The 27,978-nt window shown below is 61.3% G+C and overlaps 1 protein-coding gene across 4 annotated transcripts; it reads right to left on the bottom strand.

The window, feature by feature from the left end:
* Window positions 1-58: 58 nt before the first annotated feature.
* RBM10 (RNA binding motif protein 10) lies at window positions 59-27,934 on the bottom strand. Of its 4 annotated transcripts, none has more exons than XM_053968014.1 (24): window positions 27,877-27,934; window positions 27,393-27,475; window positions 24,979-25,135; window positions 24,069-24,263; window positions 23,680-23,749; window positions 21,403-21,476; window positions 19,785-19,871; window positions 19,121-19,181; window positions 18,563-18,721; window positions 16,517-16,677; window positions 14,899-14,996; window positions 14,154-14,253; window positions 12,530-12,731; window positions 11,615-11,766; window positions 10,997-11,093; window positions 9,934-10,025; window positions 8,516-8,683; window positions 7,198-7,344; window positions 5,428-5,493; window positions 4,177-4,371; window positions 2,822-2,890; window positions 1,733-1,836; window positions 957-1,044; window positions 59-246 (listed from the first exon to the last, which is right to left on the bottom strand). In XM_053968014.1, exons 2-24 carry the CDS (start codon window positions 27,407-27,409, stop codon window positions 190-192), a joined length of 2,616 nt encoding a protein of 871 aa, XP_053823989.1. In that variant the 5' UTR covers window positions 27,410-27,475; window positions 27,877-27,934; the 3' UTR covers window positions 59-189. The 4 variants fall into 4 exon arrangements, with proteins under 4 accessions (XP_053823989.1, XP_053823992.1, XP_053823990.1 ...); XM_053968017.1 differs by having other exon boundaries at window positions 27,393-27,444; window positions 27,877-27,929; XM_053968015.1 differs by lacking the exon at window positions 27,877-27,934 and having other exon boundaries at window positions 59-243; window positions 27,393-27,702.
* Window positions 27,935-27,978: the final 44 nt, after the last annotated feature.

A 27,978-nucleotide genomic window follows, 5' to 3' on the forward strand; every position in this document is an offset into this window, starting at 1 on the left:
ACCCACAGGAAGGCCGGGGCGGCCCCTCCCCCCCCCCCCCCCATCCCCCAATCCCAAATTCCGCTTTTTTCACCCGTTTATTAAAAAAACCCAAAATCCAACAGCGAAACCGAGCGGGGGGGGAGGGGCCGCGAGCGGTGGGGGAGGGGCTCCGGCCGCCGTGGGCGTGGCCTCGCGGTGGGCGTGGCCTCAGGGTCCCTCGCTGAACCGCGTCACCCCCCCGGGGCGGGGCCGGGGCGGGGCCTGCTGGGGGGCGGGGACAATGACGTCACCAGGGGGGTCACCAAGAGGTCACTCGGTGTCCCCCAGCCCTTGGGGACACAATGACGTCACCAAGGGCCACCGGGTGTCCCCAGTGTCCCCCCCAAGTCTCCCCCTCTGTGTCACCTCAGCCCCGTTCCCTGGGACCCCCGCGATGTCCCCGTGTCCCCCCCCAGTGTCCCCTCGTGTCCCCCCCACGTCTGCCGCTGTCCCCCCATGTCCCTGCTGTCCCCAATGTCCCCCACCCCCTGACGTCCCCAGCGCTGTCCCCGCTATCCCCCCACTCCGGGGTGTCCCCAGTGTCCCCCTGTCCCTCACCGTGTCCCCACCGTGTCCCTCATCCCAGGGATGTCCCTGCTGTCCCCGTGTCCCCAGGGGTGTTCTCCTGTCCCCATGGCTGTCCCTCTGTCCCCATGGATGTCCCTCTGTCCCCCTGTCCCCTATCTCCTCTGTCCCCCTGGCTATCCCCTGTCCCCGCTGTCCCTGCCATCCCCCAGCTGTCCCCGTGCCCCCAGGGATGTCCCCCAGTTGTCCCCCTGTCCTCTGTGTTCCCCCTGACCCCTCTGTCCCCCCTCTGTCCCCTGTTCCCAGGGATGTCCCCCGGCTGTCCCCTGTCCCCCGGCTGTCCCCTGTCCCCAGGGATGTCCCCAGGGATGTCCCCTGTCCCCAGGGATGTCCCCTGTCCCCGCTGTCACCTCGGGCCGCCGCCGGCCCAGCCCGCTGCCCTCCTTCCAGCCCATGGCCTGCAGCATCCGGCAGCCCAGGGGGGGCCCCTCGGTGTCCCTGCGGCACGGGGGGGACACGGGGTCATGGAAGTGTCACACGGGGTCACAGAGTGTCACACGGGGTCACAAGGGGTCACAGAGTGTCACACGGGGTCACAGAGTGTCACACGGGGTCACACGGGGTCACACGGGGTCACTCAGGGTCACTCAGTGTCACATGGGGTCACACGGGGTCACTCAGTGTCACACGGGGTCACTCAGTGTCACACGGGGTCACAGAGTGTCACATGGGGTCACAGAGTGTCACACGGGGTCACACGGGGTCACTCAGCGTCACACGGGGTCACACGGGGTCACTCAGTGTCACACGGGGTCACACGGGGTCACAGAGTGTCACAGAGTGTCACACGGGGTCACAGAGTGTCACACGGGGTCACACGGGGTCACACGGGGTCACACGGGGTCACACACAGTGCCACCCAGAGTGTCACCCATGGGCATCCCCTGGTGTCACCCCCACTGTCACACACAGGGGAGTGTCACCCACTGTCACCCTCAGGTGCCACCCCCAGCCCCAAAGACCCCAACTCCAAACAGGGTCCCCCAAACCCAGGTTCGAGGTGTCCCCCAGCGACTTTTGGGGTCCCCATCCCCATTTCTGGGGTCCCCATCCCCTTTTTTGGGGTCTCCATCCCCTTTTTTGGGGTCCCCCCATATTCCCTCCCCCCCGTTTTCGGGGTGCTCACCCGGGGGTCGCGGGGGGTCCCCCAAATTTGCGCCGTTTGGGTTCGGGGGGGTCAGGCCCCCCCTGCTTCTCGCGGCGCTCGGCGGCGCGGTCCCGGTACTTCATCTGGGGGGGGGAGGGGCACCCGGGGTGACCCCGGCCCAGGGACCCCCCCAGGGACCCCCCCAACCCCAGGGACCCCCCCCAGGGACCCCCCCAACCACAGGGAACCCCCCCAGCCCTCCCCCACCCCATGGGTGCACCGGGAGCCCCCCCTCCCCATAAATGTCCCCCCCCCATGTCCCCTCACCCCTGAGTGTCCCCAATGTCCCCGGGTGTCCCCCAGTGTCCCCAGTGGCCCCAATGTCCCCTCACCTCACTGTCCCCTCACCCCTGGGTGTCCCCAATGTCCCCAGTGTCCCCAATGTCCCCCAGGTGTCCCCCAGGTGTCCCCAATGTCCCCAGGTGTCCCCAGTGTCCCCCAGGTGTCCCCCAGGTGTCCCCAAAGTCCCCAGTGTCCCCCAGGTGTCCCCAAAGTCCCCTCACCTCGCTGTCCCCAATGTCCCCAGGTGTCCCCAATGTCCCCAGTGTCCCCCAGGTGTCCCCAAAGTCCCCAGTGTCCCCCAGGTGTCCCCAAAGTCCCCTCACCTCGCTGTCCCCAATGTCCCCAGGTGTCCCCAATGTCCCCAGGTGTCCCCCAGGTGTCCCCAATGTCCCCCAGGTGTCCCCAGTGTCCCCCAGGTGTCCCCAATGTCCCCTCACCTCGCTGTCCCCAATGTCCCCAGGTGTCCCCAATGTCCCCAGGTGTCCCCCAGGTGTCCCCAATGTCCCCCAGGTGTCCCCAGTGTCCCCCAGGTGTCCCCAATGTCCCCCAGGTGTCCCCAGTGTCCCCCAGGTGTCCCCAATGTCCCCTCACCTCGCTGTCCCCCAATGTCCCCAATGTCCCCAGGTATCCCCCAGGTGTCCCCAATGTCCCCTCACCTCGCTGTCCCCCAATGTCCCCAATGTCCCCAGGTATCCCCCAGGTGTCCCCAATGTCCCCTCACCTCGCTGTCCCCCAATGTCCCCAATGTCCCCAGGTATCCCCCAGGTGTCCCCAATGTCCCCTCACCTCGCTGTCCCCTCGCTCGGTTCCCTCGGCAGGGCCCAGGTGGCTCCGGCGCTGCAGCTCCAGGTTTTGCTGGGGACATTGGGGACATCACTGGGGACACTGGGGGACACTGGGGGACACTGGGGACACTGGGGGACACTGGGGGACACTGGGGGACACTGGGGGACACTGGGGGACACTGGGGGCTTTGGGGCCATTGGGGGACATCGGGGACATTGCGGGGCTCGGGGACATTGGGACGTTGGGGGCTTTGGGACATTGGGGTCATTGGACTAATTTGGGACATTGGGGACGTTGGGGGACACTGGGGACATGTTGGGGACATCGAGGACATTGGGGTGACCCCCCCTGGTTGAGGGGACCCCAAAATCCCAGCGGGGTCCCCAAGGTCATGGGGAAGGTGCCGGAGATTTGGGGAGGTTTCGGGGTGTTCTGAGGGTGATTTTGGGGTGATTTTGGGGTGGTTTTGGGGTGATTTTGGGGTGGTTTTGGGGTGATTTTGGGGTGATTTTGGGGTGGTCTTGGGGCGTTTTTTGAGGCTGGCTTCAGGGCATTTTTGGACTGGTTTTGGGGTATCTTTGAGGTATTTCTGGGATAATTTTGGGGTGCTTTTGCCTTCAGGGTGTTTTTGGAGTCGGTTTTATGATGGTTATGGGGTGTTTCTGGCCTGTTTTGGGGCTGGTTTCAGGGTGTTTTTAGGGCTGTTTTCAGGGTGTTTTTAGGGCTGGTTTTGGGGTGTTTTTAGGGCTGGTTTCGGGGTGTTTTTAGGGCTGATTTCAGGGTGTTTCTGGCCCGTTTTTGGGCTGGTTTCAGGGTGTTTTTAGGGCTGGTTTCGGGGTGTTTTTAGGGCTGGTTTCGGGGTGTTTTTGGGCTGGTTTCGGGGTGTTTCTGGCCCGTTTTTAGGGCTGGTTTCGGGGTGTTTTTAGGGCTGGTTTCAGGGTGTTTCTGGGCTGGTTTCAGGGTATTTTTGGGCTGGTTTCAGGGTGGTTTTGGGCTGGTTTCGGGGTGTTTTTGGGGCTGGTTTCGGGGTGTTTTTGGGCTGGTTTCGGGGTGTTTTTAGGGCTGGTTTCGGGGTGTTTTTGGGCTGCTTTCGGGGTGTTTTTGGGGCTGGTTTCGGGGTGTTTCTGGCCCGTTTTTAGGGCTGGTTTCGGGGTGTTTCTGGGCTGGTTTCGGGGTGTTTTTAGGGCTGGTTTCGGGGTGTTTTTGGACTGGTTTCGGGGTGTTCCTGGCCCGTTTCTGGGCTGGTTTCGGGTGTTTTTAGGGCTGGTTTCGGGGTGTTTTTAGGGCTGGTTTCGGGGTGTTTTTAGGGCTGGTTTCGGGGTGTTTCTGGGCTGGTTTCGGGGTGTTTGGGGTACCTTGTGCAGCCCCGAGAGCTGCTGGTGGCGCAGCAGGGCCTCCCTGCTGGGGAACTGCCTGCGGCACAGCAGGCACGCCAGCTTGGCCCAGTCTGTCAGCGGCTCCTCGGGGACCCCCGGGGCCCCCCCGCGCTCCCCCTCCTCCTCACTCTCGCTCTCCCCGCTGTAGGCGGCCACCAGCCCCCGGGGGGGGCTCTGGGGGGGGAAAAAATGGGGGTTAGGGGGGGTTTGAGGAGAAAAAAAATGGGGTTTTGAGGGGGAAAAATGGGGGGTTGGGGGGGTATGAGAGGGAAAATTTGAGTTTTTGGGGGGAAAAATGGGGGGTCGGGGGGATTAAGGGGGGGAAATGGGGTTTTGAAGGGGAAAAATGGGGGTTGGGGGGGGGAAATGGAGCTTTTTGGGGAAAAATGGGGGTCAGCGGGGGATTGGGGGTGGAAATGGGGTTTTGGGGGGATTTTGGGGGGGAAATGGGGGACAGGAGGGGTTTTGGGGGGATTTGGAAGGGAAAATGGGCGTCAGGGGGGATTTGGGGGGGGGGAATGGGGGTCAGGAGGGGTTTGGGGTGAAAAATGGGGTTTTGGGGGGGGTCTCAGGTGGGGTTTGGGGGGCTCTGAGGTGGGGTTTGGGGCATCTCAGGGTGTTTTGGGGGCGTTTTCAGGGGTTTTGGGGGTCTCAGAGTATTTTGGGGGAGGGTTTAGGGGGATTTGGGGGAGGATTTGGGGGTCTCAAGGGATTGTGGGGGGGGTCTCAGGAATTTGGAGAGGTATTTTTGGGAGGGTCACAGGTGTCCTTTGAGAGGATCTCAGGTGCGTTTTGGGGGGGGTCTCAGGTGTGTTTTGGGGGGTCTCAGGTGCGTTTTGGGGGGGTCTCAGGTGTGTTTTGGGGGGGGTCTCAGGTGTGTTTTGGGGGGGGTCTCAGGTGTGTTTTTGGGGGGGGGTCTCAGCTGTGTTTGGGGGGGTCTCAGGTGTGTTTTTGGGGGGGGTCTCAGGTGTGTTTTGGGGGGGTCTCAGGTGTGTTTTTGGGGGGGGTCTCAGGTGTGTTTTGGGGGGTCTCAGGTGCGTTTTGGGGGGGTCTCAGGTGTGTTTTGGGGGTCTCAGGTGCGTTTTGGGGGGGTCTCAGGTGTGTTTTGGGGGGTCTCAGGTGTGTTTTGGGGGGGTCTCAGCTGTGTTTGGGGGGGGTCTCAGGTGTGTTTGGGGGGGGTCTCAGGTGTGTTTTGGGGGGGTCTCAGGTGTGTTTTGGGGGGGGTCTCACCAGCCTCTCGTCGCCCCCCAGCCGGGGCAGCTCCAGGGGGAGGTGCTGCCGCTCGGCCAAAGCGCCCTGGGGGGGGGTCAGGGGGGGTCACAGGGGGTCCCCAAAATTCCCAATGTCCCCCTCCCACATTGCCAGCCCCCCCCCTAAACTCTCAGAACCCCCAAATGGATCCAAACCCCCCATGGACATTCCCCAAACTCCTTCAAATCCCCCCCAAACACCCCAATAATCCCTCAGGACCCCCCCCAAGTTCTCTTGACATCCCCCAAAACCCCCCCCTCAAATCCTTCTAAACCCAACAAAGCCCCCCAGGACCCCCCCCCCCATTTCCATTCTAGACTCCCCCAAAGCCCCCCAGGGCTCGCCCAACTGCCCCCAAACCCCCTCAGAACCCCCCAAAACCTCCCCAAACCCTCTCAACATCCCCCAACCCCCCCCCCGATTCCCCAAACCCCGCTTTATTTTTCAGGGTGGTGTAGCATCAGTTGTGACCACCCAAACCCCCCCCAAAACCCCTCAGACCCCCCCAAATCCCCCAAAGTCACATTTTTCTGCACAATGACGTAGCCAGTGACAGCCATGACCACCCAAACCCCACCCAAATTCCCCAAAAGCCCCCCAAAACCCCCCAGACCCCCCAATTCACCTTTTTCTCCAGGATGGCCTAGCTCTGACCACCCAAACCCCCCCAAATCCCCTAAACCTGCCCCCCCAGACCCCCCAAATTTGCCTTTTTCTCCAGGATGGCGTAGCCGGTGTCAGCTGTGACCATCCAAACCCGCCCCCAAACCCCCCAGACCCCCCCAAGCCCCTCAAAGTCACCTTTTTCTGCATGATAACGTAGCCAGGGACAGCCACAACCACCCAACCCCCCCCAAATGCCCCAAAACCCCCCCAACCCCGCCCCCAGACCCCCCAAATTCGCCTTTTTCTCCAGGATGGCGTAGCCGGCGTCGGCCATGACCACCCAAACCCCCTCGTATCCCCCCAAAACCCCCCCAAAGTCCCCCCAACCCCCCCCCAAGCCCCCCAAATTCACCTTTTTCTCCAGGATGGCCTAGCTCTGACCACCCAAACTCCCCCAAATCCCCTAAAACCCCCTGACACCCCCCCAGACATCCCAAACTCACTTTTTTTTCCAGGATGGCGTAGCCAAAGTCAGCCGTGACCATCCAAAACCCCCCCAAACTCCCCCCAAATTCACCTTTTTCTCCAGGATGGCCTAGCTCTGACCACCCAAACCCCCTCAAACCCCCTCAAACCCCCCCAAATCCCCCCAGACCCCCCAAATTCACCTTTTTCTCCAGGATGGCCTAGCTCTGACCACCCAAACCCCCTCAAATCCCCTAAAACCCCCTGACAACCCCTCCCAGACATCCCAAATTCACTTTTTTCTCCAGGATGTTGTAGCCAGCATCAGCCGTGACCATCCAAAACCCCCCCAACCCCCCCCAGACCCCCCAAATTCACTTTTTTTCTCCAGGATGGCCTAGCTCTGACCACCCAGACCCCCCCAAATCCCCCCCAGATCCCCCAAATTCACTTTTTTTCTCCAGGATGGTGTAGTTAGCATCAGCCGTGACCATCCAAAACCCTCCCAAACTTCCCCCCAACCCCCCAAATTCACCTTTTTCTCCAGGATGGCCTAGCTCTGACCACCCAAACCCCCCCAAACCCCCCCAGACCCCCCAAATTCACCTTTTTCTCCAGGATGGCCTAGCTCTGACCACCCAAACCCCCCCAAATCCCCCCCAGACCCCCCAAATTCACCTTTTTCTCCAGGATGGCGTAGCCGGCGTCGGCCGCCGCCGCCTCCCTGCGCTCGTCCTCGCGGGGGGCCGGGGGGGGCCCCGCGCTGCGGCCGCTCTCGCGCTGCTTGTTCAGGCTGCGCGCCCAGCGCTCCATGTCCTTGGCAATCTGGGGGGGCACGGCGGGCACGGGCTGGGGGGGCGCCCCCAGAGACCCCCAGGGACCCCCAAGGGCACCCAGAGACCCCCCAAGGACACCCAGGGACCCCCCAAGGGCACCCAAGGACACCCAGGGACCCCAAGGACACCCAGGGACCCCCCAAGGACACCCAGAGACCCCCAAGGACACCCAGGGACCCCCCAAGGGCACCCAGGGACACCCAGGGACCCCAAGGAGCACCCAGAGACCCCCAAGGAGCACCCAGAGACCCCCCAAGGGCACCCAGGGACCCCAAGGAGCACCCAGAGACCCCCCAAGGACACCCAGGGACCCCAAGGACACCCAAGGACACCCAGGGACACCCAGGGACCCCCAAGGAATACCCAGGAGCAACCAGAGCACCCCAAGGGCACCCAGGGACACCCAGAGACCCCCAAAGAACACCCAGGAACATCCAGAGCACCCCCAAGGAACACCCAAGGACACCCAGGGACCCCAAGGAGCACCCAGAGACCCCCCAAGAGCACCCAGAGACCCCCAAGGACACCCAAGGACACCCAAGGACACCCAGGGACACCCAGAGACCCCCAAGGAATACCCAGGAGCAACCAGGGAGCCCCCCAGGGACACCCAGAGACCCCCAAAGAACACCCAGGGACACCCAGAGCACCCAGAATACCCCAGGAACACCCCCAGGAGCACCCAGAGCACCCCAAGAGCACCAAAGACCCCCAGGAACACCCAGAGACCCCCCCAGGAGCCTCCAGGGACACCCAGGGAGACCCCCAGGACCACCCAGAGACCCCCAAGGGCACCCAAGGACACCCAGACCACCCCCAGGGACACCCAGGGACGCCCAGGACCACCCAGAGCCCCCCCAGATCCCTGGGAGGACACAGGGATGGGAGAAATGGGGGTTTTGGGGGGATTTTAGGGGTGTTTAAGGAGATTTTGGGGGGGCTTTGGGAACTGTCTTTGGGGATCTGGGGGGGGTTGCAGAGCACCCAAAGACCCTCCAGACCCCCCAGAATGACCAGAACACCCCCAGACCCCCCCATTTCTCAGGGCTCCTCCCCCCATTTTAGAGCCCAATTCAATTTTTAGGATTTCCCACCCCCCCCCACCCCGATTTTTTAGGGCTCCCTCCTATTTTTGGGGTTCCCCCCCTCCCCTGCCTCACCTGCTGGGCCGTTTTGGTTTTGTGTTTCTCCTTTTTGTCCTTGGGCTCTTTTGGGGTGCCGGGGGTGCCTGGGGGTCCCGGGGGGGGCTCGGCGGGGGGGGCAGCCACGTAGGTGCGTCTGTCACCGTCCCAGTACAGGTACTGCCCCACCCCCGCGTCGTAGTAGTACTGCAGGGGGGGTTGGGGGGGTCAGCACCCCAAAAACCACCCCTTGGAACCCCCAAAACTGTCCCTTGGAACGCCCAAAAATCGCCCTTGAAAACCCCAAAAATCCCTCCCCGGAACGCACAAAATCTCCTTTTTCTACCCCAAAAATCGCCTCCTGGAACCCCCCAGAATCTCCTTTTTCTATCCCAAAAATCACCCCATGGAACCCCCAAAACTGTCCCTTGGAACCCCCAAAAATCCCTCCCCAGAACGCACAAAATCTCCCTTTTCTACCCCAAAAATCGCCCCTTGGAGCCCCACAAAAGCAACACCTGGAACCACAAAAATCCCCCATTGGTACCCCCAAAATCTCCCTTTTCTACCCTAAAAATCGCCCCTTGGAACCCCCAAAAATCCCCCCTCCGAACCCCCAAAATTGTCCCTCGGAACCCCCAAAATCTCCTTTTTCTACCCCAAAAATCCCCCCTTGGAACCCCAAAAATCGCCCCCCCAAAATCTCCCCTTAAAACCCCAAAAATCATCCCTTTGTACCCCAAAACTCCCCTCAAAACCCCCCAAATTGCCCCTTTCTACCCCAAAAATCCCCCCTTGGAACCCCCCAAAATCAACCCCTGGGACCCCAAAAATCCCTACTAGGAACCCCAAAAATTACCCCCAAAATTGCCCCTGAAAACCCCCAAAACTGCCTCTTTGTACCCCAAAAATCATCTCTGGAACCCCCAAAATTTTCCCTTTATACCCCCAAAATTGAGGTTTTTAATCCATTTTTTCACAGTTTAAATTGAGGTTTTGAAGGCTAAAATTCAACTGGAAAAGGTTGAAAAACCTCTCGTGTACCCCAAAATTTCATTTTGTACCCCAAAACCTCCCACCGACCCCAAATCCCACCCTAAATCCGTGGTTTTACCCCCAAAATCTCCCACCCTTAAAACAACATTTTCAAGCTTAGAATTCCACTTTTTTTTTGTCCAAAATTCCAATTATTTTCAGCCAAATCTTTGCTTTTTTCACCCCAAATTTCACTCCGAGATTTTGGGGTACCCCAAACCCCTCCCCTCAATCCCCCCAAACCCCAAAATCCCCCCCCCCCAAAATTTGTCGTTTTACCCTTAAAAACAGCATTTTCGGCTCTAAAAATCTCCATTTTTTCGCCCAAAATTTCCATTTTTTGGAGCGAAATTTGGCTTTTTTCACCCCAAATTTTTGGGGTACCCCGAATTCCTCCCCCCCCGCACCCCAAAACCCCAAACCTGGGAGTGGGGGTCGTAGTAGAGCCCCGTGAGGGGGTCGTAGTAGTACCCCGAGGTCTCGTCGTACTGGTAGGTGGAGACGTCAGGCACGGCTTGGGGGGGGGACAGAGGAGAATTTTTGGGGGTCCCCCAAAATTTTTAGGGGTCCCCAAAATTTTGGGATCTTCCCCCAGCATCGCCCCATCCTTGGGAATTCCAAAATACCCAAAAAATGCCTCGAGGGTTGGGGGAATTCGGGGTTTGGAAACGCCAAAATTCCCCAAAATTCCCCTCAGGACCCCCCAAAAATCGCTTTGGAACCCCTCAAATACCCCGAGACCCCCTAAAATCCCCTCCAGGACCCCCCAAAATGCCATTTGGAACCCCCCAAATACCCCGAGACCCCCTAAAATCCCCTCCAGGACCCCCCAAAATTCCATTTGGAACCCCCCAAATACCCCGAGACCCCCTAAAATCTCCTCCAGGACCCCCCAAAATCCCCCCAAATTCCCTAAAATTGCCCTCCAGATCCCCAGGACCCCCCAAATCCCCCCAAAATTCTACCAGGACCCCCCAAATCCCCTTCAGACCCCCCAGAATGCCCCAAAATTCCCTCAGGATCCCCCAAAATCTCCCCTGGGAGCCCCCCAAAGCTTTCACTCCCCCCTAAACCAAACAAGACCCCTCAGAACTCCCAAATTTCCCCCCCAAAACCCCCCAGGCCCCCCCCCCAAAATCCCCCCCCCACGATGCCCAAAATCCCCTCAAATTCCTCCAACTCCCCCCCCCCAGGACCCCCAAAAATCCCCCCAAATCCTCAAAAATCCCCCCCAGAATGCCCCAAATCCCCCCAAGGACCCCTCAAACCCCCCCCAAACCCCCCAAAATCCTCCCCCATGATGCCCAAAATCCCCCCAAAATCCCCCCCAGAATGCCCCAAATCCCCCCCCCAGGACCCCCCAGATCCCCCCAAAATCCCCCCAAATCTCCCCTAGGACCCCCCAGATCCCTCAAAACCCCCTCAAATCGCCCAAAATCCCCCCCCAGGACCCCCCAAAACCCCCCAGTCCCCTCCCCCACTCACGGTACTGCCCGTAGCTGTCCCCGCTGGGGGGGGCGGCCGGGGGGGGCCCCGCGGGGGCCGAATTTGGGGTCTCGGCCTTGAGGGGCCCTGAGTAGGTCTGGGGGAGGGGGGAGGGGAGCACCCCAAAATTAAACCCCCAGCCCCAAAAACGCCCCAGAACGTCCCAAACCCCCTCCCCCCCAACCCCCCCCCTTTTCATTTTAAGCTCTCCCCCCCCCATTCATAGCCCCTCCCCCCCATTTCCCCCAAATTTTGGGGTCTCTCCCCCCTCCCCCCCCACCTTAGAACCCCTCAATTGCCCACCCCCAATTTTTGGGGTCCCCACCCTCAATTTTATGATCCCCTCTCCCTCAATTTTTTGGGGTCTTCCCCTGCATTTTAGGACCCCTTCCCCAATTTTGTCTCTTTTTCCTTCCCTTCCCCCCCCCCTCAAAATTTTTGGGGTCCCCCACCCTCACTTTTAGAGCTCCTCCCACCCCAATTTTTGGGGTCCCCCCTCAATTTCACGACCCCTCCCCTCGATTTTTTGGGCTCCCCCCCGAGTTTTAGGACCCTTCCCCCAATTCTAGCTCCTTTCCCTTCCCCTCCCCTCCCCCTCCCCAATTTTTGGGGTCCCACCTGGCCGGGGGGTCCCGGGGGTGTCGCCGCGGGGGTCTCGGCGGTGGGGGAGGGGTAGGGGGTGGTGCCGGGGGGGGCGCGGGGGGGGAAGGGCCCCCCCCCTCCTGCCCCTCCCCCTCCCCCCGCGGGGTCCTGCGCCGGCTCCTCCGGGCCTGCAGGGGGCGCCAAGCGCCGGGGAGGTGACGTCATTGGGGGCGGGGAGGGGAGGGGCCACACCTGGGGACACCTGGGGGGGGAGGGGCCACACCTGGAGGGGGGCTGGGAACACCTGGGGGGGGAGATGGTCACACCTGGGGACACCTGGAGAAGGGAGGGGCCACACCTGGGGACACCTGGGGGGGGTCAAGATCACACCTGGGGGGAGCTTGGGGGCAGCTGGGGACACCTGGGGAGGGGAGGGGCCACACCTGGGGAAGGGGAGGGGTCACACCTGGGGACACCTGGGACAGGAACCACACCTGGGGCCACTTGGGGGGGGTCAAGATCACACCTGGGGGGAGCTTGGGGGCAGCTGGGGACACCTGGGGAAGGGGAGGGGCCACACCTGGGGACACCTGGGGAGGGGAGGGGCCACACCTGGGGACACCTGGGGAGGGAGGGACCACACCTGGAGGGGGGCTGGGAACACCTGGGGACACCTGGAGAAGGGAGGGGCTACACCTGGGGACACCTGGGGACACCTGGGGAGGGGAGGGGCCACACCTGGGGACACCTGGGGAGGGAGATGGTCACACCTGGGGAGGGGGAGGCCACATCTGGGGACACCTGAGGAGGGGAGGGGCCACACCTGGGGAAGGGGAGGGGTCACACCTGGGGACACCTGGGGAGGGGAGGGGTCACACCTGGGGAAGGGGAGGGGTCACACCTGGGGACACCTGGGACAGGAACCACACCTGGTTTGGCGCCAGCACTCACCGGGGGCGGGGCCGTCAGCCTTGGCAGGGGCGGGGCCAGACAGGGCGGGGCCGGGGGGCGGGGCCGAGGCACCTTTCAGGTAGGCGGGGCTGTAGAGGGCGGGGCCAGGCCCAGGGAAGGGCTCCTCTGATTGGTAGAAGCCGCTGAAGTCAGCGCTGGGCTCCTCCCCCCCCGCCCAGGGCGTGTCCCCGCCGGGGGCTGCCTGGGGGAGGGGAGAAATTCAGATCTTAAATAATTCAAACCTTTTTTGGGCTGAAAAGTATAGAGATACCATAAAACACTAAGTTTCTTAATAAAATTACACTTTTTTTTACAATACAAAAATATATGTATTCATATTTACATACATATAAGCTTATACTGCTAAAAATTAAGGGTTTTCTACATTAAATTTAAATTAAATTATGGCAATTTAAATTATTTAAAAGGCTGTCTGTAAAATACAAAACATTACTTGTTAACTTAAAGATAAAAATAATTTAACTGCTGCTTGTTACTTAAATTATTCAAAAGATTTTGTGTAGAACAGTTAATTGCTCTGTAATCCTTCAATAGGATGCTATAATAGTCATAAGATTATTATGCAAATAAAATATAAAAAACATTTAATTTTAATCACAAAATACTGCTTCAAACATTTCTAACCCCAACATTAACAGAAACAAAAAAAATGTTAAAAACTTTCTAGACCTGGAGAAGACCGCTCAGGCCACGCCCCTCATTGTGAAACCACGCCCATTGCGTGAAAACCACACCCCCTTCCCACCAGGCCCCGCCCCCCAGGTTTAAACCATGCCTGATTGGTCACTGAGCTCTGCACACTCAGCAGAGCCCCGCCCCCTCCATTAAAGCCCCACCCTCAAGTCCACAGGCTCCTCCCACTCACTGGCCACGCCCAGGCCACACCCCATAACCTCACCCACCTGTGATAGTGCCCACCCCCACCCTAAGCCCTGCCCACCTGCCCAGGTGTGCCCTCACCTGCCCAGGTGTGCCCTCACCTGTGACAGTGCCCACCTGCCCATAGTGCCCCTCACCTGCCCAGGTGTGCCCTCACCTGTCCAGGTGAGCCCCACACATCCTCAGGTGTGCCCCTCACCTGTGCAGGTGTGCCCTCACCTGTGACAGTGCCCACCTGCCCAGGTGTATCCCTCACCTGCCCAGGTGTGCCCTCACCTGCCCAGGTGTGCCCTCACCTGTGACAGTGCGCACCTGCCCAGGTGTGCCCTCACCTGTGACAGTGCCCACCTGCCCAGGTGTGCCCTCACCTGTGACAGTGCCCACCTGCCCAGGTGTGCCCTCACCTGCCCAGGTGTGCCCTCACCTGTGACAGTGCCCACCTGCCCAGGTGTGTCCCTCACCTGCCCAGGTGTGCCCTCACCTGTGACAGTGCCCACCTGCCCAGGTGTGCCCCTCACCTGCCCAGGTGTGCCCTCACCTGTGACAGTGCCCACCTGCCCAGGTGTGCCCTCACCTGTGACAGTGCCCTCACCTGCCCAGGTGTGCCCTCACCTGTGACAGTGCCCACCTGCCCAGGTGTGCCCTCACCTGTGACAGTGCCCTCACCTGCCCAGGTGTGCCCTCACCTGTGACAGTGCCCTCACCTGCCCAGGTGTGCCCTCACCTGTGACAGTGCCCACTGGGCCGCAGCGATGGCCGTGGAGGCGACGGAGGCGGCGCTGGCGCGGGGGGGCCCCTCCCCAGGCCCCGCCCCCTGCACGTCCCTGGGGGAGGAGCCTCATGTCAGGGGCGGGGCCTGATGCCTTGGGGGGGTTTGGTGGGCGGGGCCAAAGGGCAGTGGGGGTGGGGCTTGGTTGATAAGGGGGCCGGGGTTTGTGATGGGGGTGTGGCCTGTGCTGGGTGTGTCTCATTGTGGGGCGGGGCTTAAGGAATTGGGCGGGGCTTAAGTGATCAGGAACAGTCACAGGCACTGGGCTGGGGCTGTGGGCGGGGCCTGTGCCAGGTGTGGTGCTAGGGGGCGGGGCCATATGTGGGGGCAGGGCCTGTGCCCAGGGGCGGGGCCTGTGCCAGGTGCAGTGCCAGGGCAGGACCTAAGGGGCGGGGCGTGTGCCAGGTGTGTGACTGTGTCAGGTCAAGGGTGGGGCCAAGGGCTGGGACCTCTGCGAGGTGTATGAACACACCAGGATGGGGGCAGGGCCCTTGCACAGGTGCGGTGCCACGCCCAGGTTTGGTGCCATGCCCAGGTGCAGTGCCACACCCAGGTGTTGGGCCACACCCAGGTGTGGTGCCACGCCCATGTACGGTGCCATGCCCGTGTACAGCGCCATGCCCAGGTGCGGTGCCACGCCCAGGTGCAGTGCCACGCCCAGGTGCGGTGCCACGCCCAGGTGTGGTGCCACGCCCCTCACCTCTTGGAGCCCTTGGCGAACTCCACGTTGATGCTCTTGCCGTCGATGTGCAGGGGCGGGTGCAGGGCCTGCAGCATCTGCAGCAGCTGCGCCGCTTCCTGCGGGGGGCACGGGCAGGGGGGCGTGGGCAGGGGGCACCGGGCTCCCTCCCAGTCCCTCCCAGTCCCTCCCAGTCCTGCACCACGATGGTGGTTGGGTCCCTTGAGTCCTGCCCAGTGCCACGCCATGACCCTCCCAATATCCCCCAGTCCATCCCAGTCCCCCCCAGTCCCTCACCACGGCAATAACTGTGCCTACCCTCCTCTCCCAGTGCCCCCCAGTCCCTCCCAGTTCCCCCCAGTGCCCCCCAGTCCCTCCCAGTTCCCCCCAGTCCCTCCCAGTTCCCCCCCAGTCCCTCCCAGTGCCCCCCAGTGCCCCCCAGTCCCTCCCAGTGCCCACCACGTGTTGATCTGGCTGCTCTACTCAGAGAAGCCCAGCAGGACGTGCCCGTCCCAGTTACCCCAAATAATTCCCAGTACATCCCACTCCTCCCAATCCTCTCCCAGTCCCTCCCAGTGTCCCCAGCACCCACCACGATGATGACCCAACCCCCACAATCCCTCCGTGTTCCCTCCAGTCCCTCCCAGTAATTCCCAGTCCCTCCCAGTGCCCCCCAATCCCTCCCAGTGCCCCCCAATCCCTCCCAGTGCCCCCCAATCCCTCCCAGTGCTCCCCAGTGCCTCCCAGTGCCCACCCAGTGGCTCCCAGTGCCCCCCCAGTGCCCCCCAGTGCCCCCCAGTCCCTCCCAGTGCCCCCCAGTGCCTCCCAGTGCCCCCCCAATGGCTCTCAGTGCCCCCCCAGTGCCCCCCACTGCCCCCCAGTGGCCCCCCCAGTGCCCCCCAGTGCTTCCCAGTGCCCCCCCAGTGCCCCCCAGTGCCCCCCAGTGCCCCCCAGTGCCCCCCAGTGCCCCCCAGTGCCCCCCCAGTGCCCCCCAGTGCCCCCCATTGCCCCCCCAGTGCCCCCCAGTCCCTCCCAGTGCCCCCCAGTGCCCCCCAGACCCTCCCAGTGCCCCCCAGTGCCCCCCAGTGCCACCCCAGTCCCTCCCAGTGCCCCCCCAGTGCCCCCCAGTCCCCCCCAGTCCCTCCCAGTGCCCCCCCAGTGCCCCCCAGTCCCTCCCAGTGGCCCCCCCATTGCCCCCCAGTGCCCCCCAGTCCCTCCCAGTGCCCCCCCAGTCCCTCCCAGTGCCCCCCCAGTGCCCCCCAGTGCCCCCCCAGTCCCTCCCAGTGCCCCCCCATTGCCCCCCAGTGCCCCCCAGTCCCTCCCAGTGCCCCCCCAGTGCCCCCCAGTGCCCCCCCAGTGCCCCCCAGTGCCCCCCCAGTCCCTCCCAGTGGCCCCCCCATTGCCCCCCAGTGCCCCCCAGTCCCTCCCAGTGCCCCCCCAGTCCCTCCCAGTGCCCCCCCAGTGCCCCCCAGTGCCCCCCCAGTCCCTCCCAGTGCCCCCCCAGTGCCCCCCAGTGCCCCCCCAGTCCCTCCCAGTGCCCCCCAGTGTCCCCCAGTGCCCCCCAGTCCCTCCCAGTGCCCCCCCAGTCCCTCCCAGTGCCCCCCCAGTGCCCCCCAGTGCCCCCCAGTGCCCCCAGTACCACGATGGTGCTGAGCTGCACGAAGGCGAAGCCGCGGTTCAGCTGCGTTTGCCGATCTTTGATCACGCGCACGTTGGCGGCCGAGAGCGCGGCGAAGGGGGCGAGCGCGGCCAGGATGGACTCCAGGCTGCTCTGGGGGTGCAGGTTCCGCAGGATGATGGCTGTGGGGACAGCACGGGCACCTGGGCACACCTGGGGATACCTGGGGGCACCTGGAGATACCTGGGGGTACCTGGAGATACCTGGGGGCACACCTGGGGGCACCTGGAGATACCTGGGGGCACCTGGGGATACCTGGGGGCACCTGGGGATACCTGGGGGCACACCTGGGGGCACCTGGAGATACCTGGGGGCACACCTGGGGGCACCTGGGGGCACCTAGGGATACCTGGAGATAGCTGGGGACACATCTGGGCACACCTGGGGATACCTGGAGATACCTGGGGGCACCTAGGGATACCTGGGGGTACCTGGAGATACCTGGGGGCACACCTGGGGGCACCTGGAGATACCTGGGGGCACCTGGAGATACCTGGGGGCACACCTGGGATACCTGGGGGCACCTGGAGATACCTGGGGGCACCTAGGGATACCTAGGGCCACACCTGGGGATACCTGGGGGCACCTGGGGATACCTGGAAATACCTGGGGGCACATCTGGGCACACCTGGGCACACCTCGGGGCACCTGAGCACCCCTAGAAATACCTGGGGACACACCTGGGCACACCTGGGGATACCTGGAGATACCTGGGGGCACCTGGAGATAGCTGGGGCCACATCTGGGGGCACCTGGGGGCGCCTGGAGATACCTGGGGGCACCTAGGGATACCTGGGGCCACACCTGGGGGCATCTGGGGGCACCTAGGGATACCTGGAAATACCTGGGGGCACACCTGGGGACACCTGGAGATACCTGGAAATACCTGGGGGCACATCTGGGCACACCTGGGGATACCTGGGGGCACCTAGGGATACCTGGAAATACCTGGGGGCACACCTGGGGGCATCTGGGCACACCTGCCAATGGGGGCGAGCACAGCCAGCATGGACTCCAGGCTGCTCTGGGGCTGCAGGTTCTGCAGGATGATGGCTGTGGGGACAGCACGGGCACCTGGGGATACCTGGGGGCACCTAGGGATACCTGGAACTACCTGGGGGCACACCTGGTGATACCTGGAGATACCTGGGGACACATCTGGGCACACCTGGGCACACCTCGGGGCACCTGAGCACTCCTAGAAATACCTGGGGACACACCTGGGCACACCTGAGCATACCTGGGGGCACCTGAGCACACCTGGGGATATCTCAGGATACCTGGGGACACACCTGGGGACACCTGGGAACAGCTGGGGATACCTGAGGGCACACCTGGGGAGGAATCTGGGCACACCTGCCAAAGGGGGCGAGCGCGGCCAGGATGGACTCCAGGCTGCTCTGAGGGCACCTGGGGATACCTGGAGATACCTGGGGGCACACCTGGGGGCACCTGGGGATACCTGGAGATACCTGGGGGCACACCTGGGGGCACCTGGAGATACCTGGAGATACCTGGGGGCACACCTGGGGGCACCTGGAGATACCTGGAGATACCTGGGGGCACACCTGGGGATACCTGAGCACACCTGGATATACCTCAGGATACCTAGGAGCACACCTGGGGGCACCTGGGAACATCTGAGGGGACACCTGGGGACACCTGAGCACACCTGAATCCCTCCATTCCTCCCACAAGATCCCCTTCAGCCCCCCACCCAACAAACGCCCCATATCCCCCAAACCCCCCCAGGACCCCCAAACGCACCCCAAAATCTCCTAAAAAAAAATCTCAAAAATCCCAAAAAAAAAATCTCAAATCCACCCCAAAATCCCCAAAAAATTCCCAAAATCAAAAAAAAAAAATCCCTAAAATCCCCAAATTCACCACAAAATCCTTTTAAAAAAATCCCAGACATCCCCCAAATCCACCAAAAATCCACCAAAAATCCCCAAAATCCCAAAAAATTCCCCCCAAAAATCCCCAAATCCCCAAGCCCACACTCACTGTCGTTGGCGTTGTCAGCTCCGGGCTCGGTGCCCCCCTGGGACCCCCCGGGGGGACCCCCGAGGGTGGGTCCGTAGGGTTGGGGGAGGGGCAGGAGCCCCCCTCCCCCCCCCGGCACCAGCTCCGGCCGGGGACCACCCGGACCCCTCTGCTCGGCCTCTGCACCCCAAAAAAAAATCCCAAATCAGGGATTGAACCCACAAAAAAACCCTAAAATCAGAAATTGAACCCCCAAGAAAACCCCAAAATCAGGGATTGAACCCCAAAAAAAACCCAAAAAAACCCCAAAACACCCCCAAAATCAGGGCTAGAAACCCCCAAAAACCCAGAAAAAAACCCCAAAAACCCAAATCAGGGATTGACCTGCCAAGAAAACCTGAAAAAACCCAAAATCAGGGATTGAACCCAAAATCAGGGGTACAACCCCAAATCCAGGGGATCTCTTGCATGTTGGGGGGCACCCCAATAATTTTGGGGGAGTTTTGGGGCAGTTTAAGCTGTTTGGGGGGGGGTCCCCCAAAGTTTTAGGGTAAAATCCTGGGATTTGGGGTCACTCACCGGCTTTGGGGACGCCACACTTGAAACATTTCTCACGGCGCTTGAAGTTCTGCACCCCACACTGGGAACCCCAAAATACCACACCCCAAAATGTCACACCCCAAAATGCCACACCCCAAAATGCCACACTCTAAATTGCCACACCCCAAAATGCTGCACCCCAAAACTGCTGCACCCTAAAACCACAGCACCCCCGAACTTCTCCAAACCCCACAAAGCACAGCCCCCCAAAATTGTCCCACCCTAAAACTGACAAACCCCAAAACTCCCCCAGACCCCCAAACTCACCCCCAGAGCCCCCCAAACCGCTGCACCCCAAAAACCTCTCAACCCCCCCCCAAGACTTCCCCCAAAACTCCCCAGGATCCCCCCAAAAATCCTTTCAGGACAACCCAAATTACCCCCAGTGCCCTCCCAGTGCCCCCCAGTATCTCCCAGTACCCCCCCAGTGCCACCCCAGTGCCCCCCAGTATCTCCCAGTACCCCCCCAGTGCTCTCCCAGTGCCCCCCAGTGCCCCCCAGTATCTCCCAGTGCCCCCCTAGTGCTCTCCCAGTGCCCCCCAGTACCCCCAGTGCCCCCCAGTATCTCCCAGTACCCCCCCAGTGCCCCCCAGTACCTCCAGTGCCACCCAATGCCCTCCCAGTGCCCCCCAGTGCCCCCCACCTTGGCACAGAGCCAGTCCTCGTTGATTTTGGGTTTGGGGTCGCTGTAGTGCAGGGACACGCGGTGCCCCAGCAGGGTCAGCCCGGCCTGGGGGGCACAGGGGGGGCACAGAGGGGTCAGGGGGGCACGGCGGGGGGCACAGGGACACGCGGTGCCCCAGCCTGGCCCGGGGGGGGGCACAGGGAGGGGCACCAGGACACAAATCTGGGGGGCACCAGGGCTGGAATTGGGGGGCACCAAGGTTTGAGGTGGGGACAGCAGAGCTTGTCCTAAGGGGCACCAGGGCTGGAATTTGGGGGCACCTGGGGGGCACCAGGATGTGAATGTGGGGGGCACCTGGGGGGCACCAGGACGTGAATGTGGGGGGTACCAGGGTTGGAATTTGGGGGCACCTGGGGGGCACCAGGGCTGGAATTTGGGGGCACCTGGGGGGCACCAGGGCTGGAATTTGGGGGCACCTGGGGGGCACCAGGATGTGAATGTGGGGGGTACCAGGGTTGGAATTTGGGGGCACCTGGGGGGCACCAGGGCTGGAATTTGGGGGCACCTGGGGGGCACCAGGATGTGAATGTGGGGGGTACCAGGGCTGGAATTTGGGAATATCAGGACTTGTTTTGAGGGGCACCAAAACATGAACTGGGGGCACCAGGGCTGGAATTTGGGGACGCCTAGGGGACACCTGGGGGACACCAGGACGTGAATCTGGGGGGGCACCAAGGCTGGAATTGGGGGGCACCAAGGTTTGAGTTGGGGACACCAGAGCTTGTCTCGAGGGGCACCAGGGGGGCACCAGGATGTGAAATGGGGGCACCAGGGCGGGAATCTGGGGACACCAGGACTCGTTTTGAGGGGCACCAGGGGGACATAAACCCATAAATCTGTGGGGTACCGAGCTGGGCACCAGGACATGAAATGGGGGCACCTGGGCTGGAACTGGGGGGGACCAGGGGGGCACCAGGACACGAACCAGGGGGGCACCAGGGTATGAACTGGGGGGCACCAGGGGGGCACCAGGACTGGGATGGAGGGGGCACCAGGACGTGAATTTGGGGGTGCCAGGGCTGGAATTGGGGGGCACCAGGAGGCAAACTGGGGTACCAGAACTCGTCCCAGATGGCACCAGCAGCTCGTACTGGGAACACTGGGACTCGTACCAGAGCCCTGTGCCCATCCCCCACCGCGGGGACATGGCCACCAGTACGGACCAGTACGGACCAGTATGGACCAGTACACACCAGTATGGACCAGTACACACCAGTATGGACCAGTACGGACCAGTACACACCAGTACACACCAGTATGGACCAGTACACACCAGTATGGACCAGTACACACCAGTACACACCAGTGCCACCCCACAGTCCCTGCCCCACCCGCTTGGCATCTCCCCCACCTCCACCCCTCCCCACCTGGCTGCCCCTCCCCCACGTAGTTGGCCCCTCCCCCTCCTGGTTGTGTTTTCACCTGTTGGCCCCTCCCCTCTTGGCTGCCCCTCCCCCACCTGTTGGCCCCTCCCCCACCTCTTCATCCTTCCCCTTTTTCATGGGCCCCTCCCCTTTTCCATTGGCCACTCCCCCACTTCTTGGCCCCTCCCCTTTTTCACTGGCCCCTCCCCCACCTGGTTGGCCTCCATCCACCTGGCCGCCTCCTGCACGTGATGGAATTCCACGAAGGCGAATCCGCGGCTCTGACCTGGGGGAGGGGGGGGGGGGGGATGGGGGGCACCCATGGGTGCTCTGGGACCCCCTGGGGTGGGCAAGGGCACCCGGGGACCCGCTGGGGTGGGGACAGGACGCCCGTGGTTGGTGCTGGAACCCCTGGGGGACCCCCAAGGTGAAGCCTACAGGTGCTCCTGGTGCCCCTCTGGAGTCTGGGTGTCCCTCGAGGTGGGCTCAGCACCCCTGGGTGCTCCTGGGGAGGGGTCTAGGGAGGAGTTTGGCACCCCTGGGTGCCCCTAATGCTGGGCTCAGCACCCCTGGGTGCTCCTGGGGATGGGTCTGGCACCCCTGGGTGCTCCTGGGGACAGGTCTGAGGAGGAGTTTGGCACCCCTGGGTGCCCCCAAAGCTGGGCTCAGCACCCCTGGGTGCTCCTGGGGATGGGTCTGGCACCTCTGGGTGCCCCTTAGGCTGAAGATGGGGACAGGTCTGGCATCCCTGGCTTTGGATCTGGCACCCCTGGGTGCCCCCCAAGTGTGGCACAGCACCCCTGGGTGCTCCTAAGAACAGGACAAGCACCCCTGGGTGCTCCTGAGGAGGTAAAAAGCACCTCTGGGTGCTGCCTAAGGACAAGACTGGCACCCCTGGGTGCCCCTAAAATGGGATTAACAGCCCTGGGTGCCCCCCGAGTCTGGTGCAGCACCCCTGGGTGCTCCTGAGAGGGGGACAAACACCCCTGGGTGCCCCTAAAGAGGAAACTGACACCCCTGGGTGCCCCTAGGGAGGGGATCAGCACCCCTGGGTGCTCCTGAGGAAGAGACAAACACCTCTGGGTGCCCCTAAAGATGATGTTGGCACCCCTGGGTGCCCCTAGGAAGGGCATGAGCACCCCTGGGTGCCCCTATGGAATGGACTAGCACCCCTGGGTGCCCCCAAGTCTGGTGCAGCACCCCTGGGTGCCCCTAGAGAAGGGACAAGCAGTCCTGGGTGTTCCTAAAGACACGATGGGCACCCCTGGGTGCTCCCTAAAGACAAACCTGGCACCCCTGGGTGCCCCTGGGGAAATGATGAGCACCCCTGGGTGCTCCTGAGGGGGTAACAGACACCCTGGGTGTCCCTAGGGAGGGGACAGGCACCCCTGGGTGCCCCTGGGGAATGGTACCAGCACCCCTGGGTGCCCCTGGCAACGGGATCAGCAGCCCTGGTGCCCTTCCAGTCCAGTGCAGCACCCCTGGGTGCTCCCAATTCCAGCACAGCACCCCTGGGTGCTCCTCAGAAGAGACTGGCACCTCTGGGTGCCCCTGAGGGTGGCATCAGCACCCCTGGGTGTCTTCAGGAAGAGAAGAGACACCCTTGGCTGCTCCTAGAGATGACATTGGCACCCCTGGGTGCCCCTCGGGAGAGGACCAGCACCCCTGGGTGCTCCCAAATTGAGACACGCACCTCTTGGTGCTTCTGAGGACAGGACCAGCACCCCTGGGTGCTCCTAAGGAGGGGACAGGCACCCCTGGGTGCCCCTGGGGATGGGACCAGCACCCCTGGGTGCTCCTGAGAAGGACACAGGCACCCCTGGGTGCCCCTAAAAAGAATACTAGCACCCCTGGGTGCCCCTAGAAATGGGATCAGCACCCCTGGGTGCCCCTAAAACGAAGATCAGAACCCCTGGGTGCCCCCTAAACCTGCCAGAAGCACCCCTGGGTGCTCCTAAAGACGAGACTGACACCCCTGGGTGCCCCTGAAGATGGAACCAGAAGCCTTGGGAGCTCATTGGAAGGGACAGACACCCCCGGGGAGGGGACAGGCACCCCTGGGTGCCCCCTAAGCCTGGCAAAAGCACCCCTGGGTGCTCCTCAGAAAGGGACCAGCACCCCTGGGTGCCCCTAGGGAGGGGGCAGGCACCCCTGGGTGCTCCTAAGGAGGGGGCAGGCACCCCTGGGTGCCCCTAGGGAACAGGACCACCCCCCCCAGGTGCCCCCTGGCATGGGCAGGGCAGGGCAGGGACCCCTCCCCCCTCCAAGGGACCCAGATGTCAGGGTGCCCCCCCACCCTAAAGAGAGCCCAGGTGTGAAGGACGGGGAGCCCAGGTGAGCAGGGGAGGGGCTCAGGTGAGCAGGGGAGGGGCTCAGTGAGGAGGGGCGGGGCTCAGGTGAGCAGGGGAGGGGCTCAGTGAGAAGGGGCGGGGCTCAGGTGAGCAGGGGCGGGGCTCAGTGAGAAGGGGCGGGGCTCAGGTGAGACTCACCTGAGGACTTGTTGCGCATCAGCCGCACCTCACGGGGCTGCACCCCCTGCGCCTGCAGCTGCGCCCGGATCTGGGGGGACACGGCGACATGGGGACACGGGGCCATCATGGCAGGGGGTGGGGCCACAAGAGAGGGGTGGGGCCATCCCAGGCAGGGGGTGGGGCCATCTCAAATTGGGACAGGGCTACTTTAAGTGGGGCAGAGCTATCCCAGGTAGGGGCGTGGCCATCCCAGAAGTGAGAGGTGCCATCACGGCAGGGGGCGGGGCCATGATGAAGAGGGGCGGGGCCATCCCAGGTAGGGGCGTGACCATCATGGCAGAGGGCGGGGCATGATGAAGAAGGGTGTGGTCAGCGCTGGAGGGGGCGTGTCCGGGGGCGGGGCTCACATCGTTCTCGGTGGCCGCCTGGGGCAGCATGCGCAGCATGACGATGGTGCTGGCCCGCGGCTCCTCCTCGGCGCCCTCCCGGTAATCCTGGTCCCGGTAATCGCCGTCAGCGCCGAACGGCAGCGCCGGGGGGTCCCGGGGAGGCTCCCGGGGCGGCTCCCGCTTCCGGGGGGGCTCCGTGTTCTCGTAGGACGCCTGGCACAGCGGAGGGAGGGGGACTGTTAGAGCCCTGGTCGCTGAAAATTTCACATTTTCTGCACTAACAAACATTGACCCCCAGGAAAACACCGCGTTTGACCTGAAACTGTAAAGGAAACTTCCAAAATTAAGCAATAAAATTAAAACTTTAAACGTATAATTTAAATAAAAGGATACAATAGCACAAATGAAAAAGGTTGAACTTAAAAGACTTTAAAATGCAGTAAAACATATTAAAAATTTTAAAGTGAAAGGTAAACTTTCTTTACCTTTTTCATTGTAAACTTAGGTAACATTTCAAAATCAAGTTACAAAATCCACGTTACAAACTATGATTATTTAATTATTGAATTAGAAAAAAAAATCAAATATAATTTAAGTGAATACCTTACCTTTAAAACGTCTTACAAAAGCCACTTTTATCATATTTACTATACTTATTTTTTGTACATTTTCACGTATTTTATTATTTTATTATTTTTATTGTTTAAGTTTTACCATTTACCCTATTTAACTGTTTGTTGTAGTTTCAGTTCAATGTGATAAAGCACTACAAAATTTATAAAATCACGGCGCAAATAAAACTAACAACCCTCTAAACCCAAACAGAAAACGCCATCCCACGCGTTTAACCCCGACCCTAACAAAAATAAATAAATTCAGCAGGGTCCCAGCAGCCACCTGAGAGCCCCCCCCAGCAGCCAGCACCCACCTGAGGAGGGGTCCCGGCAGCGGGGGGCCCCTCGGGGGGTCCCCCGTAGCCACGGTAGTCCATGTCGCGATAGTCGTGGTCGCGCTGCGTGCGGGAGCCGTCCTCGGAGGGGGCCGGGGCACCCCCGTAACGCCCCGTGCGGTCCCCACGGCCACCCCTGGAGAGGGGCTGCGGGTCAGCCGGGCCCCCAAACCTCGGGGGGACCCCCGAATCTGCACCCCAAATCCTGAACGCCAAGTCTGGATTCCAAATCCTGCACCCCAAATCCTGCACGCCAAATCCTGCACGCCAAATCTGCACCCCAAATCCTGAACACCAAATCCTGACCCCAAATCTGCACCCAAATCCTGCACGCCAAGTCTGGATTCCAAATCCTGCACGCCAAATCTGCACCCCAAATCCTGGACACCAAATCTGCACCCTAAATCTGCACCCTAAATCCTGAACGCCAAGTCTGGATTCCAAATCCTGCACCCCAAATCCTGGACACCAAATCCCAACCCCGAATCTGCACCCCAAATCCTGCACGCCAAATCTGCACCCCAAATCCTGAACGCCAAGTCTGGATTCCAAATCTGCACCCCAAATCCTGCACGCCAAATCCTGCACGCCAAATCTGCACCCCAAATCCTGAACACCAAATCCTGACCCCAAATCTGCACCCCAAATACTGGACACAAAATCTGCACCCCAAATCCTGAACGCCAAGTCTGGATTCCAAATCCTGCACCCCAAATCCTGCACGCCAAATCCTGCACGCCAAATCTGCACCCCAAATCCTGAACGCCAAATCCTGCACGCCAAGTCTGGATTCCAAATCCTGCACACCAAATCCTGACCCCAAATCTGCACCCCAAATCCTGCACGCCAAGTCTGGATTCCAAATCCTGCACGCCAAATCTGCACCCCAAATCCTGGACACCAAATCTGCACCCTAAATCTGCACCCTAAATCCTGAACGCCAAGTCTGGATTCCAAATCCTGCACCCCAAATCCTGGACACCAAATCTGCACCCCAAATCCTGGACACCAAATCCCAACCCCGAATCTGCACCCCAAATCCTGCACGCCAAATCTGCACCCCAAATCCTGAACGCCAAGTCTGGATTCCAAATCTGCACCCCAAATCCTGCACCCCAAATCCTGCACGCCAAATCTGCACCCCAAATCCTGAACACCAAATCCTGACCCCAAATCTGCACCCCAAATACTGGACACAAAATCTGCACCCCAAATCCTGAACGCCAAGTCTGGATTCCAAATCCTGCACCCCAAATCCTGCACGCCAAATCCTGCACGCCAAATCTGCACCCCAAATCCTGAACGCCAAATCCTGCACGCCAAGTCTGGATTCCAAATCCTGCACACCAAATCCTGACCCCAAATCTGCACCTCAAATCCTGAACGCCAAATCTGCACCCCAAATCCTGCACGCCAAATCTGCACCCCAAATCCTGAACGCCAAGTCTGGATTCCAAATCCTGCACCCCGAATCCTGGACACCAAATCCTGCGCGCCAAATCTGCACCCCAAATCCTAACCCCAAATCTGGACCTCAGATCCTGCACACCAAATCTTGACCCCAAATCCTGACCCCATATCCAGACCCCAAATCCTGCACCCCAAATCTGCACCCCAAATCCTGCACGCCAAATCTGCACCTCAAATCCTGGACCCCAAATCTGCACCCCAAATCCTGCACACCAAATCTGCACCCCAAATCCTGGACATCAAATCCCAACCCCAAATCCTGCACCCCAAATCTGCACCCTAAATCCTGAACGCCAAGTCTGGATTCCAAATCCTGCACCCCAAATCCTGGACACCAAATCTGCACCCTAAATCTGCACCCAAATCCTGCATGCCAAATCTGCACCCCGAATCTGCACCCCAAATCCTGCACGCCAAATCTGCACCCCAAATCCTGAACGCCAAATCCTGCACGCCAAATCTGGATTCCAAATCCTGCACACCAAATCCTGACCCCAAATCTGCACCCCAAATACTGGACACAAAATCTGCACCCTAATCTGCACCCCAAATCTGGACCTCAAATCCTGGACCCCAAACCCTGGACCCCAAGTCTGCACCCCAAATCCTGAACCCCAAAATCTGCACCCAAATCTGGACCCCAAACCCGGACCCCAAATCTCCACCTCAGATCCTGGACCCCAAATGGTTCCTTCCACCTTCTGGGGTTCCCAAAGTCCCCTCTGCCCTCAGGGGTCCCTAAATGTCCCCTCACCCCCCCATGGCATCCCCAAATGCCCCCTGAGGTGCCCCCAAATGTCCCCTCCCTCCCCGGTGTCACCTCCCCAAAATGTTAAATTTCATTTCACGCGGGGTCCTCAAGAGCTGCCCAGATGTTTTCCCCCAAATCCCGAATTTTGGGGATCCCCAGGTTCCCCCCTCACCTGCGCTCGTACTCCATGGTGCCAGCACCGGGGAGGGCAGCAACTGGCGGGACTGGGAGGAACTGGGCGGTTACTGGGACGGACTGGGTGCAATGGGAAGAGAACTGGGATGGACTGGGAGGAATAACTGGAAAATTTTATGGGAAACTGCGAAGGCCAAAAGGGGAACAAGGGAAAAATGGAGAATGAACTGGGATGAACTGGGAGCCACTGGGCCCTGCGCAGGGGGGAGGAGCAAACACGACCACCCTCATACCCCGCCCCTAATTAGCATACAAACCCACGCCTCCTAATTAACATACAACACACCACCCCGTAATTAGCATGAAAATTCCAGCCCCGGGTCCCGCTCTCACACCCCCCTCCCTCACAAACTGCACCGGGAGTTCCGTTCAGCCCCGCCCCTCACGGTCAGCCCCGCCCCTCCCCACAGGCCCCTCCCCATCCCGGCCAGGCCCGTCCCGCCCCTCACGGCCGTCCCGACCTTCCCGGGCGCCGCCGCCGCCGCCGCTCCCGAGCACCAAAATGGCGGCGCCGCTCCCGCTCAGCCGGGCCCGTCCCGCGCGCCCGCCCTCGCCGCGCTCCC

The sequence above is a fragment of the Vidua chalybeata genome, chromosome 32 (assembly GCF_026979565.1).
Source record: "Vidua chalybeata isolate OUT-0048 chromosome 32, bVidCha1 merged haplotype, whole genome shotgun sequence".
Taxonomy (NCBI): domain Eukaryota; kingdom Metazoa; phylum Chordata; class Aves; order Passeriformes; family Viduidae; genus Vidua; species Vidua chalybeata.

Excerpts from the sequence above, each read along its gene's own strand:
- RBM10 (XM_053968014.1), bottom strand. Across the intron at positions 19,872-21,402 it reads GGTGGATGGAGGCCAACCAG|GCCGGGCTGACCCTGCTGGG; the intron begins GTGGGGGAGGGG and ends TGTGCCCCCCAG. Across the intron at positions 4,372-5,427 it reads TGGGGGGCGACGAGAGGCTG|AGCCCCCCCCGGGGGCTGGT; the intron begins GTGAGACCCCCC and ends TTCCCCCCCCAG.